General features: G+C 40.0%; 1 protein-coding gene across 2 annotated transcripts in view; it reads right to left on the reverse strand.

Moving 5' to 3' along the window:
• Positions 1-18999, reverse strand: part of CACNA1C (calcium voltage-gated channel subunit alpha1 C) — a 454710-nt gene that overhangs the window by 374139 nt on the left and 61572 nt on the right. For both annotated transcript variants that reach the window (XM_058806025.1, XM_058806026.1), the window contains exons 2-3: positions 11169-11492; positions 6800-6903 (exon numbers count right to left, since the gene is read on the reverse strand). In XM_058806025.1, the coding sequence (XP_058662008.1) occupies positions 6800-6903; positions 11169-11492 (428 nt within the window). The remainder of the gene's footprint in view (positions 1-6799; positions 6904-11168; positions 11493-18999) is intronic.

Below are 18999 nucleotides of genomic sequence, written 5' to 3' on the forward strand. Positions count from 1 at the left end.
AGAAGCACATCCATTATTTTACTTCTGAGGGAGCTATGAAAAGTTCCTAGGGTTTTTTCTAGTTTGAACAAGTCCATGAAGCACTGCCTTTAGAGTCAATGATTCTGTACACGTCAGCAAAGCCCAGTGTTCCAGCAATTGTTTGTCAATGGCATGCACTGAATTAGTGGATGGCTTTTGGTGACAGTCAAACTCCAGTGAAGTCAATGAGAAACTTCCCTGTCTTAGAATGTGGTATAAAACAAACTATGCATAAAGGAATATAAAGGTGATAAAGGAATACAAAGGAATTTAAAGGTGATACGTAATATGCTCAATTGAATTTCTAGATTTTCTAGATGCTTATTTCCTTCCCAATGTCATTATAAGATTCTGAAGAGCTCATGAACAGAAGTCAAACATCCCAAAGGCTTATAGGATAAGGATACTTGTATCAAAAAAGACAAAACAAAAATGACCTGCCATTTTGAAAATTTCCACTGCTTTTGAAAGACTGTTACCTTTGCAGTGGCAGGAATTAGACTGCAGTGAGAACATCACTACTTAAATACTCTTATTTGGCCTGCTTCCACATTTTTTCTATCTTCCTTAAACAGGTAAAATAAGTGGTAAAAAATCCAAATAAAACACACACACACAAAATTCCTACACTGAACCTGATGTTTGATAAACAAGAATAATTACCACCTGAAAAAAACCCCACTTGTTAAGATTTAGAAAGCCTACACATAAAGGAAAGGAAAACGGTAATCAGAGCTGTCTTCAAAAATGGGATAAATGGTTTCATGTTTGGACTAACTCAGTAAACTTGCCATCAATCAGAACCAAAACATGCAACTAAAATTTCCAAATCACTTACACAGAAACATACAGCCTACAAATTTCAAGTTGCTCTTTTCATGGAGTTGGATTAGTTGGTATACAATTTATAAATCTTTGCATTTTTCACAGCTTACAGCCCTACTGCAAGTGCATATGAGTGCCCATGTCCACTGCTGGTGCTCAGACATCACTGGAAAGAACAATTTCAAAACAAAAAGGCTCAGCCTAGGAGACCAATGTGCAAAGAACGAAGCTAAAAAAAATAAGGAGATAGAATGTGCACTGGGATTAATTACTTGATTACAGAGTCTGGATTTAGGAAGTAAAAGGGAATTCAAGAGTAAAATTAACAAGAGAAGTGGTCAGGAAGCTGATTAAGCAGAGCACTGAGGTCAAATGAGAAAATAGGTGGGAAATATGAAACTACTCTGGAAGGGAGACTGAATTAGGAGGAAAATGGAAAAGGGACAAATCTGTTAGAATGTGTACTGGAACAAGGAGAATTTCTTGACAAGGATTATCAATTTTAAAAGAAAAAAAAAATATATGAGGGGACACAGCCATGAGTAATGTCATATCCCATAAAGAGATGGCAAACACCAACAAGCACAGACTGGATGAGGACTCTGGGGCCACTGGTACAGAGAAGCTCAGATTTGGTCATCTCTCTGAACCCAACAGTTTCACCTTCACAAAGCCTAGGAAATTACATTAATATGTTAAAAAAAAAAAAAAAAAAAAAACTACTTTTTACATTTCTTTTCTAGTTAGTGACTACTATATTGTAATTTGCTGCTAGGGATTTTCTTCTTTCTTTAGGATCTATTTTACAGTACTTGTAATGGTATGATGGAAAAATTGAGATGGCAATTTGTCCAAGGCCACACAGCTTGCCAATACCAGGACCAGAGCACAAGCTGAATGTCTCCCTCTTGAACCCCTTGCTTATTCTTCCACCCTGTGCTTCTCTGCAGCTAGGGGTGCTGAGTATCACCCTGTCAGAAGCAGGGTTTCTGAGAACTTTGGGACATGTTGAGCCTGAATTCCATTATATTCAGCTTCCTCAGAATCACATAGAGATCGACAATCTTTCTGGAAGAAACCCTCAAGGATTTTTTGGCACAATTTCCTTTCTTCCCATCCTGACTCCAGTCCCTTTCCAGCGCCTGTCACTCAGCCCTCCCCGCTGGAGCCCTGCAGCCATGTCAGCTCCCCCAGCTGCAGCAGGGCTGGCACCAGGCCCAAGGTAATAAACCTTTCAGAGCTCATTAGCTCGGTGTGCACTGTGTCCCTCACCCCGTGCTGTCATCCTCTGCTCACTCACTGCCTGGGAGCTGCCACACACCGGGGTGAGGGCACTGGTACAGCAGCACCAAAACCTTTTGCGCAGGGCTCTTCCCCACCCTCACCCAGAAAAGCCATCCTTTCTTTTCCCAAGCCTCTCACCCCTACTTCGCTCGCTAACAATTCCTGATTTCACGCAAGAAAAACTGAGCCTGTTCCATGTGGCGACTCCAGTATTCTCTGATACAAGAATTGCTGGTTTGTTATGCCAATGTATAGAAATGTAATAGATAGTCACATCCAAATACCTATGTAATAGATAGACCGTGCAATGTAATAGAAAGTCTCAATAGATAGTTTTAAAATTAATTAAACCAACTTTCTCTTAACACAGGAATCCAGTTCTACAGGATACTCCCATAATGACCAGGTAGTAAAGCAGCCACACTTGCTGAAAGGCAAGCCCCCTTTCCATTGTCAGGCACAAACACTGGCTAGCACAAGAATTGAGAAGCAAGCAGAAATCTCATCTTTCTTTTCACAGAGTCCTATTTGAGGTTTAAAAAATTAGCCTGAAGGTGACATCCCATTTTTTATAAGCTCACATATAAACACAAGAGATCTTCCTTTACATTTAACTACTGTACAACAGGATTTCCCTCCTGTAAGAAGGACCAAGAAGGGAAAGCAGAACTACCAAAGCAACAGAAGGAAGATTTCCCTGCTTTTTACCCAAAGCATAAACAACCCACAGAGCTGCCTTCCCTGGAACGTGCTGTAAACCTTGGTCCTAACCTCATTATGTTATCACCAGGCTGTGACACTGACCAGGCTTGTGCCGTTTGCAGTTGCCAGCAAAGTGACAGAAGCATTTTCCTCTCAGCTTCCTATCTTGGGCAGTCTATAGTTTTATTCCTAAATGTATGTTATCTCTGTGCTAATGCATAATTGCTGGGATAACAAGCAGAAAGCCTCTGTATCAGTCACAGCCTCTGCTGCAGACTGACTTTAATTCCCCTCAAACCAGCTCCAATTTTCCTGGTTGCATTAACACACAACCGTCCTTTGCAGAGAGTTATACATGAGCTTATTTTAATTGTGAATTTAAATTAAGTCTCAGCAAGTTCATTAATACAAAAAAAAAAAAGGGAAAAAATGCACCTAATACAACTGCCCTCCATCTGTCTAAGTTCAATAGTTTTCCAGTACTTTCCAGTAACAATAGTTTTTAGTTACTTTTGCAGTAACACTGCAAAAGTAACACATAAAAACTGCTGAACCAATTTCAAGCATTTTTTATGAGTACATTATACTATCCTGGCATATTTCTGTTCCTGCCAGTGACAAAAACACTGCAGTGAGCATAAAATAGGAAATGTGGGGTTTAGGATAAACGTTCATTTCAAAAATGAAAGGGCTTCACAGCTCAAGTTACTGTCCCTAAACTTGATAAAAAAGGCCTGAAATTTTATAGGAATTGATATTGTAGGAAGACAGATTGCAGAGAAACAGGCAAAATATCTAGGTGGTGTTAAACCTAATCTTGCAACACGCAACCCTGGCTATTCACAATTCCTGGCTAATGCAAAAGGGAAGGAATTATTTACTGGACTCTTCTGTATCTATTTCCATGCTCACCACTGAAGCATTATATCAAATTGGTCTTGCAGCAAAAGACAAATGGAGACATGGAAGAGGTTGCTGGTTTTGTTCAGGTACGTGGGGAAGGCACACAGCACTGCCTGTGCCTTATGTGAGCAGTGGCTGGTCTCGTGTGAAATTCACACAGAGCAATTATTTGTCCAAGCATTTTTAGGCATCATTTCTCCACTTTTACAGAGAGAAGAGGACACTCACATCACCCAGGATTCCTTTCTCTTCCCTCACCACCCTCTACTCCATTAGCTTGTAGAAGGAAATTGATTGGATTTTGACCTCAGTCACCAAGGAAAATGTTATTTGAAAAGTTATGATGAAACTTTGGAGAAGGAATACTCTGAGCCTAAGGCAAATCTGGCAGCTTATTGGAAAAGTGTTCTGGCACTTTCAGAGCTTGTAAAGCAGTTACTGCCCATCGTGTTTTCTGTAGATAGTTTCTTGTACCTCAAGGAGTTAGAGATGTCTCAGGAAACCAGGGATGTGGGAGCTCCTGTGGTAGCTTTAACCCTAAACCAGCTAAATTGCAACATGAAAATGAATCAAGAGTTCTGGGCAGCTAGAAAAATTCAATATGCATTCAATCACCTTTCTGCACAGTACACACATCCGTGCATGACCCACATGCACACACAAACTCCTTGCCTGTGTCACTTTACAGCCTGTGCAGCCCTCGACTTCATGGCTACAAAATAAATCTGATTGTGAAATAGATGTCCACCGGTAGAAAAAAAAAATCAAAGATGAAGTGAGCACATGAGCTTTTACAGGAACACATTATTAACCCCAGCTTTTTTCCAGGCCCTTCCATGTGCAGCTTGGCTTTTTGACAGTGAGGTCCCACTCTTGCACAGTTCCTGCCTGATGGAATAACTGTGACTCTCACCTATTCTTTCATTCCATTCCAAAACACAACTAACACATTTTTGCACCCTTATCTCACCCATTCGCCCCCCATTCCCTGCGTTTTGCTCTGGACTTCACTCACAGAATGCAGCATGTGCTGCATGCTCAGGCTGTGTGCTCCTCAATAGCAGTGTACACATGCCAAGGGATAAGTTTGTAAACTGAGAAAACAGCAACAAAACACACAAAACCCAACAACAGCAAACACAGACCAACAGGAGAGCACAGCCCACTGAGCAGCCACAGCTGCAGGATTTTCTCTGTAATGTAGAAAGGTCTTGACTTCCCAAGTCCACACCAAATATCTCATTTCCCAGTTTTAATTATTTTTGCCATGAAGACAATAAGAACAACATGGAGTCAAGCAGATTACTCATTTCACTTTCTTCTTGCTTTACTTCTGTGCAACAGCTATTTAGGTAAACTAACAATTCCTCCTCGTCCTCAAGGCTGTAACATTTCCAAACTTTCCTGAGACGATAACTCTTTCTTGGCTAGGTTATTTTTTAAACTCCACCAACAAATAACACAAGAGTTTTTATAGACATTCTAAATGATGCAAAAGATGTCTTGGGAAACAGATGCACAATGGAAACTCAAATCACAAGGTGCACATTTCTTGGTAGCAGAACAGTTTCAATACATCTTGTTCAATTACAAAGATACTTCCAGCCTGGTTTTAGTCAATTCCACAATGAATTGAGGCACATCCCAACAACCCAATTAAACTCAAACAAATTGTGAGTCCTCTAACCTTCAAATCTGCTTCATTTTCCTCTTTGAACCCTGCAAGGCACGACATGCAATGAACATACCTGTTTGCCTGACTAGGAAATCAACTGAATGTGGCTTTTATTAAATAAAATACACTAATTTTTGAGAGGTGCCCTACTGAAGTTTTTTAAGTATATACAGTACAACTCATCATTCTTAAACACTGTCACACCAACAAAGAACAGCCAAAGAGACACAAGACCAACTCATGTGTATGTGTAGAGAGTAGTTCACAATCACTTACCACCTCCTGCTTCTCTTTTTGTGCTTCTTTAAGGAGTTACAGTGCAAATCCACCACACTACAAATTTTTTTACTACTTTTTTTTTAAGCATAGAAGTATTGTTTCAGCAATTCCTGAAGTTTGCGATGTGTTTTCTAAAACTTTGAGAGATTTAATCAGATGACTGACTTCCAAGAGCAGCATGAATCTTTATTAATTACAGTGTCTGTCAGCCACCCCAGTTGTTGCTACTTTGGAAGTATGGCTTTTGTTCTCCTCCTCTGTTGCTCTAAAATTTCTTAAGTCTCAATAAATTTTATTCAGGAAATAGCATCCCTGCTCCTAAACTCTGGGAGGGAGTTTCCATCCTGAGTCAACCTGACAAGTAGGAGATTTATTCACAAATTTGAGAGGGGGAAAAAATGTTTTCTGCTAATTCAGTGAACTGTGTTCCAGAGCTGGTTTGTGTTTTGCCCTTACTGAACAGAATTCTTTGCTATGGCTTCATGCTAAGCCCAAAGTAAACACACTTCCTTTTTTATACAGACAGCTCAATCCCAAAGCACCAACGCTGGCATCAGTGGTGACAGATGAAAAGCTATATTCCCCCAACAAGAGGGAATTATTAAAAAAACAAAAACAACCAAAAATTTAAAAAAAAAAAATCTCCAAACCAAACCAAAAACACCGAGTGCACAAATATCATTCAGCCAAATCAATGCATGTATCTGAAATGCAAACAATAATCAGTCATCAATCACCTGAGAGGGGGACAGCACCGATTTCACAATGGCACATGGTAAGAAAAAGCCACCAGATTAAAATCACTGATTAAAAGACATCTCCCACAAATACCTGCAGGTTAAAATTTACCAAGCCCTTTTGCAGCATGCTGAAATTTCTTAACCTAAACATCACATACAGCACCTGTGCAACTTTTTGGAATATTCATCCCTAAAACCAGCTCCACTGAGACAGGTAATAAAATGAATTAACAAGACATAGCAATCAAAACCAATTTTTATGTTCTTATCTTTGGTGGATATATTTACATTCCCTACCTTCACAAGTCTCCACAATCACTTTTCAAAAGGAATTTCAAAATAGCAAAACTAAACACCATTGTGGACTTACCAGATTGGAATTGGTGGCATTGGAATCATCTTCTGGAAAGGGGATATAGATAGCTAAGGCCACACAATTGGCAAAAATAGTCAGTAAAATAATTATTTCAAATGGTCTGAGGAATGGAGTTAAGGAAATTGTTCCAAAATAAGCACACAAAAATAAAAGAAATTTTTAAAAAAACAATATTTATAAGAACTCTGTTTAAAGAAAGCATTCCAAGCCTCTTATACTCTGAAAAGAAACATATGCCTTTTTAAGTGCTTTTAGGAGCTCCCAGCCAAAATTCTTCCTAATATGTCAAAAGCAGTGTAGGCCAGTCACGTGCCAGAGTAAACAAAGGTTTCTTAAAAGTTTTTTCTTCTTTTACTTCTTTAGATTGCATTTTCCCAATTTTCCTCTGATTGCGGCTGCACTACATAATAAGATAAGATAATAAGAGAAACCTGTACTATAATGACTGTCCTTGCACTTTTGAAGATTCTTTTTTCCTGGTTGTTTTCATCTACATTTATAAATTCTCAGATAATTCTAACAGACATTTTGGAGTTTCTTTTCTTTTGATGTTGTTACTGTATTCTTGCCTCTCTTTTCTCAGTTTCTCTCTCATATCTTGGAGTTAAATGTGAGGCCTCAATCAATAATTACTATGGTTAGAATATATTTTAAAAAGGATAAATTTTGTTAAGGTACAAAAAGTCTTTGTCCAAAATCTGCTTAGACTGCACATTGCCATGTATACTTGTTTTGTTTAAAAATTATTTGAGGGAGTTTTTTTTTTTCTCTTATTTGCATTTCGTTTGGCATCAGAGGGACCACAAAAGTTCAATATTTTAGGGACAGCAGGAAGCTGGGAGTCCCTTCTGACAAAGAAAAGCTCAGAGGCATTTCAACCGTGCACCAGCTTTGTTGGGGAATAGAGAGAAATCAAACGTTTGGAATGTTCAACAAAGCAATCCTGCACAAGCTCAGCGCCCCCCTGGCTGTCCAGGGGAACCAAAGGGCATTTTTCCACTGCACTCCATCCACTCCAGTGGTCTCCCTAATCTCCCTGCTGTCTCCAACCTCAGCCTAGAGAGCAGATTTATGGCCTGTCTGCATTTACTGCCCCGCAGGAACATCCTGGAGGCGACTTCTGGGATAACTCCCCGGCACTCGGGAGGGGAGTGAGGAGCAGGAGAGAATGCCAAGCACAACCTGTGCCACAGAGTGCGTTTGAGCATGGCTTTGCCCACCACGGGGCTGCCAAATGTCAGCACAGCAGGGATGGTTTTGGTCAGCAGGCTGCTGTTCTCAGCAGCCTGGAGCAGAAAGAACAGGGGAGCTCGGGGTGTTGCGCTGAGCTGCAAGGTGTGCACAAATTCCAGGCACCTGCCCGCTGCTCATCCTCACAGGCATTCTGCATTTCACACAGGGACACTCAGAGGGCTCCAGGCTCACCAGACTACTGTGCTTAAGCCTCTGAATAATAGGAGATAAATGGTACCGCAGAGGCAGCAGAGCAGATCAGGGCAGGAGGAGAAATCTACATTGGAAATCAGTGAGACTTCTCAGGTTTGTACTGCCTCAGGCTGTTTGTATAATGTTTACTGCTTAAATACCTGGATTTCCACAGGCTTTCATTTTCCTAATCACTTTTTTCCCTCCAAATTTTTGTTTGTTTCTTTTGGCAGAATTATTATCCATTAATTTATCACTGTTTACACTTATTTCCTTTCATTTCAATTCTCTTTTTGCACTGTAAACATTAAATTCTATAAAATCTACAAATACACTGTACAAAAGGCAGAAAATTAAATACACAGCTAAATCCTTGCAAAATAAGGTTATTAATTCATTTCACTTTTTTCTTGAATGCAATTGCTCATTCAGGCTCTTAACACTGTAACATTTGGGTAAGAAACACTGCTGAAGTACTATTTGATATTTGTTTAATATCTATTATGCCTAAATGTAGTGGTACTACAAATTAGTCTAAGCCTTTCTCAGTAGTTTTCAGCAAGTAGGAAAAGTCAGAATATAGAATTAAACTAAACCCTGTCACAACCCTTTGATAATGCTTGTTGTCATTGAAGTGTTTCAGGTTTACAAACTCCAGATGTCCAATGAGAGGTTCTGATGGAAAAAAATACTTCCATCAAATCACCTAAAACCAAACAAAACCCCAAACTGCAAGCTTCAGCATCTTTGTGTTGCTTCAATTGCATTGTTTGGTCATCTCTTGGTCTCAGCAGTGCTGTACCCTGGTTTACAACACCTCATTCCCATCATTTATTGCTGATCCTATCCATTTATCAAATGTAACTCTGAAGACATGTGGTGACTGGGGTGCTGCTAAGCAAACCAATATTCAGTTTTATCCTGTTAGTCATCACCCATCATCTCATGCTTAAAGTATCAGACTTGTGTCAGAAGCAATAAAAAACAGCAAACTTAATCAGGGGACTAAAAATTAGCATCTGAAGAAGAAAGGAAGAGGCAGGCAGGTGGTTTAAGGACATCCAAAGATTGACAGGAGCATTTTTAACAAGTTCTTAATCTAAAAAGTATGTCCATGTCAGTAATACCTGATATACTCATTTTCTGTTTTCACCCAGCATCCCACCAGACACCCAAGGGAATAATATTATCACATTGTTTTAAATGCCTTAATTCATTTTTTTAATCATATTAACTACTGCCAAGTTCTGTACTGCCTTTCCTTGACATGCTTATCTACCCCTAGAAACATTTTCTTTCTTTTGTATTTCCTGAAGAACCCCATTAGCTTGTGATTACTGTGATTACAGGGTTAATCCTCATTTCTCTTTGAGGATGCAATGAGAAACACAATTTCAATTTGAGTTTCACCCCAAAGACTCAAATTCCAGCTTGCACTGAGCAGACTGGGAAGGCTTTGCTCTTTGCACACCATAAAGCAATGACCAGACTCTCCCTGACTTTCCAGGGAAGCAGCACCAACCCCTTCACTCTGCAGCTCTGTGTCAGTGGTTATCATCCATCATCTGTGACACCATCTGTCTCTTGTTCAGACTGTCAGATCTGGCTCTGCACTGCTTTTGGACATGTTACTTAACTGCATTTATTTTTCCTTTATCCCTTACCACATAATACTGTGTCTTATGATTTTGACCAGAATTCCAATAAAATCAACAGTTCTCAGCCCAATCTCAGGGTTTTACTGCATACCTTTGGGGGTTTTTACCTTGTCTTTTGCCCCATTCTTTTCTCCATACTGTAGAAAGTGTGATGTCACATGTTGAACAAAAAGGTGCATGGTTCAAAGTAGCAGAACTTTGGAGTGGTTACACCTCTAAAAAACCAATTAAAATTTAAAAAGGGAAAGCCAGGAGTTGCTATCAATCCCATAGGTTGATAGCCCTGACCTCAGATACCTTGAATATCTCCCATGCATTTCCTGGGCCATGCTTTTTCCAAAGAACAGAATTCAACCTCTCAATTCAAGCTTCTAGTGGTCTCTGGCACCAGGGTGTAGTAAAGATTTCACTTCTAAACCTCTTTCCTCACATGCCCCCTCTTCAGCATAAACCACCTCAGTTAAGACATCAAAAATTATTTGTGTACTTTGAGTTCCCAGTGGTGGAACATTCAAACTGATGCATAGATTTCAATCTGATGCATGGATTGCAACCCGATGCACCACTGATTTCAACCCAATGCATGGGTTGCAACCCAATGCATTAAATTCTACCTGATGCATTGATTTCCACCCAATGCATGGATTTCAAACCAATGCACGGATTGCAAACCAATGCACAGGTTTCCACCTGGTGCATGGATTTCCACCCAATGCATGAAATTCCACCCAATGCACCACTGATTTCAACCCAATGCATTAAATTCTACCTAATGCACGAAATTCCACCCAATGCATCACTGATTTCCACCCAATGCATGGATTTCAAACCAATGCACGGATTGCAAACCAATGCACAGGTTTCCACCTGGTGCATGGATTTCCACCTGGTGCATGGATTTCCACCCAATGCACCACTGATTTCAACCCAATGCACCACTGATTTCAACCCAATGCATTAAATTCTACCTAATGCACGAAATTCCACCCAATGCATCACTGATTTCAACCCAATGCATGAATTTCCACTTGAAGCATGGATTGCAAAACAATGCATAGATTGAAAAACTGGTGCATGGGTTTCAACTCAATGCAATAAAATTCCACCTGATGTGCTGACTTCAACTCGATGCATTGATTTCCACCCAATGCATGAAATTCAACCCGATGGACCACTGATTTCCAGCCCGGGCGTGGATTTCCACCCCACGCGTGGATTTCCACCGCCCATGCACAAGAGCTGCTGTGCACAGGGGCCTGCCTGCTGGCCATGTGAAGGATATTTCCATTCGACGATGCTGATGCACGCCCTCCGGATGGGATTCTTCAGCGTGAGGCACAGCAGTGCCCGGGGCGGGCGGGTGGCTGTGGTGGTGCCCTGCTTCTTCTGCTTGCCGTACTGCTGCCGCTTCCTCTGCGTGGAGCTGGCCGTGGAGATGGTGGCGTTGCCGGCGCTGCCCATCAGCTTGGCCTGCCTGGCAGCATCGATGGCAGCCTGCCAGGACAGAGCTGCCCCCGGCGTGGGGATGTGCTCCGGGGCGAGCCCTGCAGCTGCATTGGCGTTCATGTTGGCGTGAGCCGGACGGGGACTCCCATAGTTGGAACCTGTGAGGGAAAAAGAATTAAAAACAAAATAAACCAGAGAAATTTGTGAAGATGTTTTTTAAACTGCAGAAGAGATAGCTAATGCCTTTTTTAAACCTTCAGTGTAGAGTAATTCAAATTCTTCACTGTAAAGCAATACTACTATGCAGTCTTTTGTCTTGCAAGAGATTCCCCACCACACTGATGGATGCTGAGCTGTTAGAAGTGCCTCCAGTCAATGTCTGGAGACATTCAGAGAAAATAAACTATCCTTTCTTTTTCACCCACATATATTGCAAGTTGGACTCTTTGAAAGTTCAAAAGGTGAGGCTAGTTCTCGTCACCTTCTCGCTCAGACAAGCAGCACGATGCTATCTAGCACATGGCAAAGGACCCAGATGAAATTGTCAAGTCCCGTTACAAAAACCTTCATGCTTCTTGGAGGTTACCTGAAGGCAAGGTGAAATTTTGACAATAACCTTAATTATCCCTGCACAAAACATATATGTACACTCTAAGAACAGCCTGAGCAGAAGGTCCAGTGAAGCAGAAACAAGCACACAAGGACACACCTGGTGGCCTTGTGCTCTGTGTGTTCCTGTGCAGAGAGTTTAGGCCAACCGCAAGTTTAGAAATTGGAACTAATGCCATATCCTGACAAACTACTGAATCAATGGAGAAATTAATTTTAAAAGCATAAAATAATAAGAATGCTAAAACCTGGCAGTCCCAAGTTTTGCAGCTTCTTTAGCCAAAAGTAAGGAAGTATATGCATTTACCAAATCCTAATAATGGAATATTCACATCAGGTGACATGTGGCTGGTGTTGAGAAGGTCTTGGCATTAAATTAATTAGTTAAAGTCACTCTCTCAAGCCAGTGCAGTTGATCCAGCGTTTCAGTAAAGTCACCTCTGCCTCTTCAGTGAGGCTTTTCCAGCGACCCAAATTAAAACCCCAATCACTTAAAGAGGAAAGAATTTTGAAATTTCAAGAGATTGTTTTACTCTTTGGGCTATGCTTCAGTTGAGTTTTGCGAGAACTTGTGAAATATTAACTGAATTTTATCCCAGACACTTTACAGAAGAAAATGTAAGCCCAGTTTAAAAATTGCAACATGGATTCTACACAAAGTCACAACAGCAAACTCTGATTAAGAAGAATGCCTTGTTTAGGTATGTCCTGTATCACATTTAAGAGATTATTTAATTTGTATGGACTTGTGAGTTTGCCCATAATTTGAGGTACAAGTAAAAGGAGGCCTGAGAGGTCAACAGATCTTATCCCTCCACAGTTCAGCTTCCAAATCCTGCCCATTCCTGATTCAGGAATTCTGAATGGTTCCCCTGACATCTGAGCTGCAGGCTGTGCTTCAGAGAGAGGAAACCCCGGCAAGGAGTGAGAGCACCTGCTTCAAAGCAAGCCCAAAGCCTCCTGTTGACCATGCTCCGCTTTAGATTAGTGCAGAATTGTGGTGTTGCTAAATAGGACAGATGGGCTCCTGCAGACTGTTAGACAAAGCTGAGGGAAGACCACTTGTGACACTGTTTCTTTTGCAGTATCAGATGAAAGACATTTAAAACCAGGGAGTTGGAAAGCTCTTCTTGAATGGAAATAATTACTCAAGATGCATATTTCATAGCTGGCTGTGCGGTGCCAAGGTAGCACAGCACTACTGCACTACAAATGAATGAAAGCAGGTGGAATAAATACAATTACATTGACACACAGAGTGCAACAGGATATGCCTCTGCCTAGAAAGCATTCAAGATTTGTAAATTCACCTCACTGCAACACAAAGAAGGACATGATAGTGTCGGATGTTACTTTATGTCAGGCATTGCTGTAAGATTTTCAGGCTGTTACAGAGCAGGGAAATCCAGAGCTTGCCTCTGCTCACTGAAAAACCTCCTTGCTGCAAACCAGCCAAAGGAAGCTGATGAGTAATGTGACTCTGATATGTGAAAGGGAAAGCTGAAAGAAACAAGGAATGGGAAATGGTTAATTCACATCCCTCACATTTTGAAAATGAAGAAAAAGAGCTTTCAGAATCCTACAGGCTAAGCAGATTTCCTCGATGAAGCAGGCAATCAAGTGGCAGACAAAGTTAGTTTTCCAAGGCTAAGCAAATTGTGCACAGCACTACTCATGGGATACGTATTTATTTTCAGACTTGTTCCAGATGCAGTTTTTCTCTTAGCATCTCTTTGACCTCCCTAGCCTGAGGCACGCTGGAAAGGAAAAATAAATGGAAAATCACTCTAATTATTCTCCCACTCCAGCTTTTCTTTAATACTGACCCATTAGAGTGGAGAAGAAAGATGCGTGTTTTCCAGTGAAAGCAAACTTGCTGATCCCTCTCCACAGTGTTCTTATCATGCTGACTAGACCATGTGCTCCTGTAAATAAACAGCTGCTGCTTCTTAATGAAGACTTTTCTGCAATTTGGGAATGTGTCAAGTTCCATCATTATTACTTCTTATTAGTTAGGTTCCACATGAGGATCCAAGTCATGCATTTTGACTTTGATGTGCCAGCAAAGTTAAGGATCCAGCTTTTGGTGGTTTCATTGGTTTTGCTTCTAATATGATCATCAGTCCCATAGCAAAGTGCTTTGTCTCAAATTAGTTTCAAACAATGAGTCAGTAATGACAGATTTATATTAACAAATATTACAAATATTGATAACTGATAAGGCTCTCTCTGCTTTATGAAGCTCTGAGGCTGCAGACAGGATCTCTAATAAATGAGAAATGGCAATGACAAAAGACTTGTTCTGGAGGTATTTTATAGAAATAGCTTGAATAAAAGAGTGAAGCTCCCACAGCTGCATTCAAGAACTGAGCAAAATCTTGTCAAAGGCAGCATAGCCAAAGTTTCAGGGAGAATGAAATTCCACCCTATAATCTAAATGCTTAGGGTTAATTCCTGGGAAGAAGGGAGAACAGAGTTCCTATTGAACTCGTGAGGCACCAAGCTGAAATTTCACCTACAGCACTCATTGCTCCCCCACCACAAAACTTTGCTGCAACCTGAGAGCTGCAGTCACTGGATTTGAGGTTTTTTTTTCTTTTTGCAGTACAACAGTGAATAGTCCACTCAATTTCCCCGCTACAAATGAAGTTTCACACTACCAAATATACCATTATTCAAGCTGGATGTTGACCAGAACTAGGAAATGGAGACTGAGCCCCCACCCAAATGCAATAACTCACTAAACACTCTGATCCACAGCATCATCACCCTGCTAATCCCCACCACACTTCAGCAAGAATTTCCACTGTTGACTCTGTCCAGCTGGTGCACAAAATTCTGCCCTCTCAAACCCTTCTGTGCTATGGATCATTAATTTGAGCATTTAAATATAATTAAACAGAAAAGTCTATATATGTGAACAAGTTTGATTACAAAGCCTTTGGAAAAGATTTTCACTTCTGAAAAAAAAAATGCAGATTTGTAGAACTAAAACAGATGCAGAAACAACAGAAACACAGGTCTCAAAAATCAGAGTTAAGTCACAAAAGTAACAGGTAAGGTTGCTCTACAACAGGAAATGAACCATGTTGCACAAAGTACCTGATGCTGAAAGCTTACAACTAAATCACTAAAATTGTCATTACAGAAACCATTAAAATACACAGTGATGACCATTTTAAGTGCTATTTGAATTCTAACACCATCTTTCGTGCCACCTATTACTATATCAAAAAAGCACCATAAAAAACCCCAACTATGCAGTGACCATTTGAGACAAGACATGGGCAGGTTAATGACACAATGGAATCACAACTTTTGAGGGTTTTTGCTTTCATCTAGTTAAGCATACATTTATTTAGAAAAATTTGTGCTTAGATTAATTATTTAAATGAAAAATAAACCAATCCTGATGTGAAATGTCATTTTTTCCCCCAACATTTTGAAACAGCAGATCCTAAAATTGCACACCCTGAAACTGCTGTGTTTTCCCCTAAAGCAGAGGAGAGCTGGGTACAGTAAAATATGAGATTGGTTAACTCAGTGTCTTAGCTGCTGTCAGAATGAAGGCAAAAAGCAAGTAGGAAACTGGTCACATTGCTAAGATCGTGTGTGAGACCAGTTCAAGCCCACAGGAAAAATGTTACAAAATATTGAAGTGAGAGGTGTCAAAATCAGAAGCACGAAGAACAACACCAATAAAAAGTCAGTGCATGAGATCATCTGTTAATGAGGAAGAATGTGGAAAACATTGATCCATTAACCAATGGAAAAATGAGAGCATTTGACAAATTTTTCCAAGAAGGATTAAGTATTGCATGACATTTTTGCATCAATTTTTACTTTAAAAATATCCATCAAGACCTGATGACTATCACAAAAAAAACCCCAAACCAGAACAGGTATAATTTCCAACTGTAAAAGGGAAACAAATCATTGGATAAAGTCCATGCTTTCAGCTGCTTTGGTAGCTACCTTGCACCCTAGAATGTCCTAGAATATTTAAAACACCTTCTGAAATAACCTCAAAGCTGTTGGCTGCTGGCTTGAACTCATGGAAGACAGGAGAGATCCCAGAGGACTCAGAAATGGTAAGAAGAATCTCCAGTTAAAAAATAAAATAAAATAAAATAAAAATAGAAGAAGGGCAAATTTACATCCAGATTAACTTCAGTTTCAAAAAATAAAAAATTTTTAAAAACTGGAATAAGTAAAATAAACAAGCACCAGCAAGTACTTGCAGGACAAGTAGAAAACGAGCAAGAGACATGGACCTGTCATGAACACATTGCATCAAAGAAAACCAGTTTCCTCCAGAACTGAGCAACAGAATTCCCAGGCAAAGCAGAAGAAGTAGGTCCATGCCTCCTGGTTTTATTAATAGTTCTATGAGGTCTTGTATGATAGTTTCATCAGAATTCTAGGGATATACAGGCAAGAAAAAAAATTGGTATGTCATGAATATGAAACCAGTGGATGCCTGGGAGCAGTTATCTTTGCTGCACATCCAAACTGGGGATGTGTCACAGGGAGGTACCTGAGAGCCTGCCCAGCATCTGATCCTGTTCCATGTTTTAATTCTGCTCAATTAATGATCTGGTGATTACATGGTGAACACTGTTATTAAACAAGCAGGTAACTGTGAAGCTGGGAGGTAAAGCAAATACACTGAAGGACAGGATCTGAATTTAAAATTAACTCCATGAATTGAAGAAAAAGCCTTTAAAATAGGAAGGAGTTCAGCAGGGACAAATGCGAAGTATTTAAGCAAAATGATTCATCGGCCCAAATTATTTTCAGAAAAGCCTTGGGGGGTTTGTATTGGATCCCCAAGAGAAGAGAAGTTGGTATTGTCATTCAACAGAGCACAAGTTGATATTGTCATTCTGCCTTCTTCCCATTAAAATGCAGTGATAACCATGGAGTGCACAAACAGGGATAAAACCTGGAACGCAGTGGGTTTGCAGGTTTGGCTTCCCCAGCCCAGACAGACTGGCTGAGCCCAGGCTGCCCAAAGTGGGCAAGGAAACCAACCCAAGGCCTGGGAAACACGAGCCCAAGGCAAAGGCACAGGAATGGGAATGGCAGGGTGGCATGATAACAGCCTTGGAGCATGTCTACATATGTAATATATATATATTTTAAACACATATGTATGTACATCAATGAACAGAAAGGTCATACCCATCACCAAACTCACAGGCAATAAGCAGAAGGGTTTGCAGTAAGAAAAACTCGGGCCTTCCACACTCTCAAGAATGTCAGACCAGGCCAGCAAAAATCTCTATCTGCAATCACACCTAAGCTGAGATTTCTAGTGAGCAGCAGTTTCTTTTGCTCATTTAAAGCAAGTTTGACATGAAGAAAAGCCTGTGCACAGACATCTAATGTATTTATTTCATCAATCCATGAAAAGAGACCCCTCTGAGTAAACTCCAGCCTTTAGAGGATATAATAGACTTTCTAAAGCCTAAATTTTAGCCTAATAGACTTTATAAAGCCTACATTTTAAAAGCCAAATAGATTAACCTTAGTATCCCAGGACAATGACCAGCCACAAAATTTACACAAAAATTAAAATCTGAACACAAAATTTAAAATCTTAATATGAAATAAACCCACTTATTTATATGAAAGAGCAGATTTTTTTCCAGAAATCTTTACTAACTTTTCAGTTTCCCTGCCTAGAACTTTCCTACAGTAAATGCAAGGCTGCACTCACCTAAAACTCTTTTTTGAAGCATGATTTGGATATTTTTTCCTTATCAGCCCTTTTAAAAAAAGTTAACAAGACATGAATTCTGATATCTAACAGTTAAAGTGATGCTAGGGCTTTCCCCCCCACTAATAGAAGGGTTTTCTGAAGGCATCCTGCAAGTAGAGGTAGGAATTACAATGAAAACTGGATTGATTACAACTAGGGCTTTTTCTATAACAAATTTTGTTATTTAACACATACACTTTTAAATATCACATCAGGCCAAGACTCAGTGTAGTTTCTAGCCCAGATAAGAGAGTTAAGAATTTCTCCCGTATATTTTTTGGGGGTTTCAGAACATACATGTAGATAGAAAATACATTATTTAAGACAGTTTGTTTGCCATAGTTGAGACTAAACATTTTTTTAAAAATCTATACAAAAATCTAATTTTCAAGAACTGTGCTTCACTCAACATGAGATCTTGGTTTTCCTTCTTTTCCTCCTCAAAAGCAAGGATTTTTATCTGCATGCCATTCACAAAAGATGCAATGAGCTCCAAGCAATGTGAAAAAAAGTCCATTTCAATGAAGAGCACAAGTGCACAAGCTGCTCTCACTTCCAGCACCAAATGCCTCCAAGTTAAATATTTACTCCTGAAAATTAACTTCTGACACTGTGTGGCAAATTGTCATTTTGCCAGCACTGTTTAGGTTTGGAATTTTCTGAGAAAGGTTCCACGTTGGTAGAACAGGCAGCACAGTGGATTTCTGGCTCATGGATGAGGCACAAGACTGTAAGCAATAATAATTTCCTCTAGTCCCTACTGAAATAAAGTATGGGACAGCTCTTCCTTAAAATCACGACCTAAACATTTCTCTCCATGAAAAAAAAGCCATATTTCAGAGGATGTTGTAAATAAAGTCATTCTTACATATGCATAAATCTTGGATGTACAAAATATCCAGACAGCAAGACAGCAATTTTTAGGATTTCCCTTACTTTTCTGCTTGAAAATGCTGTGGTTTTCAAAGAGCACAGTTCAGATGTTTAGGGTGGTTTTGAAGTTCTTTTGCTTTGTGGCTTTTTGGCTCATTTTGCTTTTTGGAGGGTGGGGAGAAAGGAAGGGGCACTGTTTGTTTTGCACTGTGGGCTTTTTTAATAAAAGACACCATCTTTTACTTGTAGTAAAAACAAAATATATTCCTACTTAATGATAAATTTGGGATTTAAAGCAACTCTCTGTTCAGGCCCTTCGACCAAAGAGGCATCTCAAACCTTGCCCAGGAGAATCTAGAAAGCTCAAAGTTTGAAAATCCTCAGCAGACACAAAGATCCATCTAGTTAGGGTGATTCTC

Source organism: Ammospiza caudacuta, chromosome 5 (assembly GCF_027887145.1).
Source record: "Ammospiza caudacuta isolate bAmmCau1 chromosome 5, bAmmCau1.pri, whole genome shotgun sequence".
Lineage (NCBI taxonomy): Eukaryota > Metazoa > Chordata > Aves > Passeriformes > Passerellidae > Ammospiza > Ammospiza caudacuta.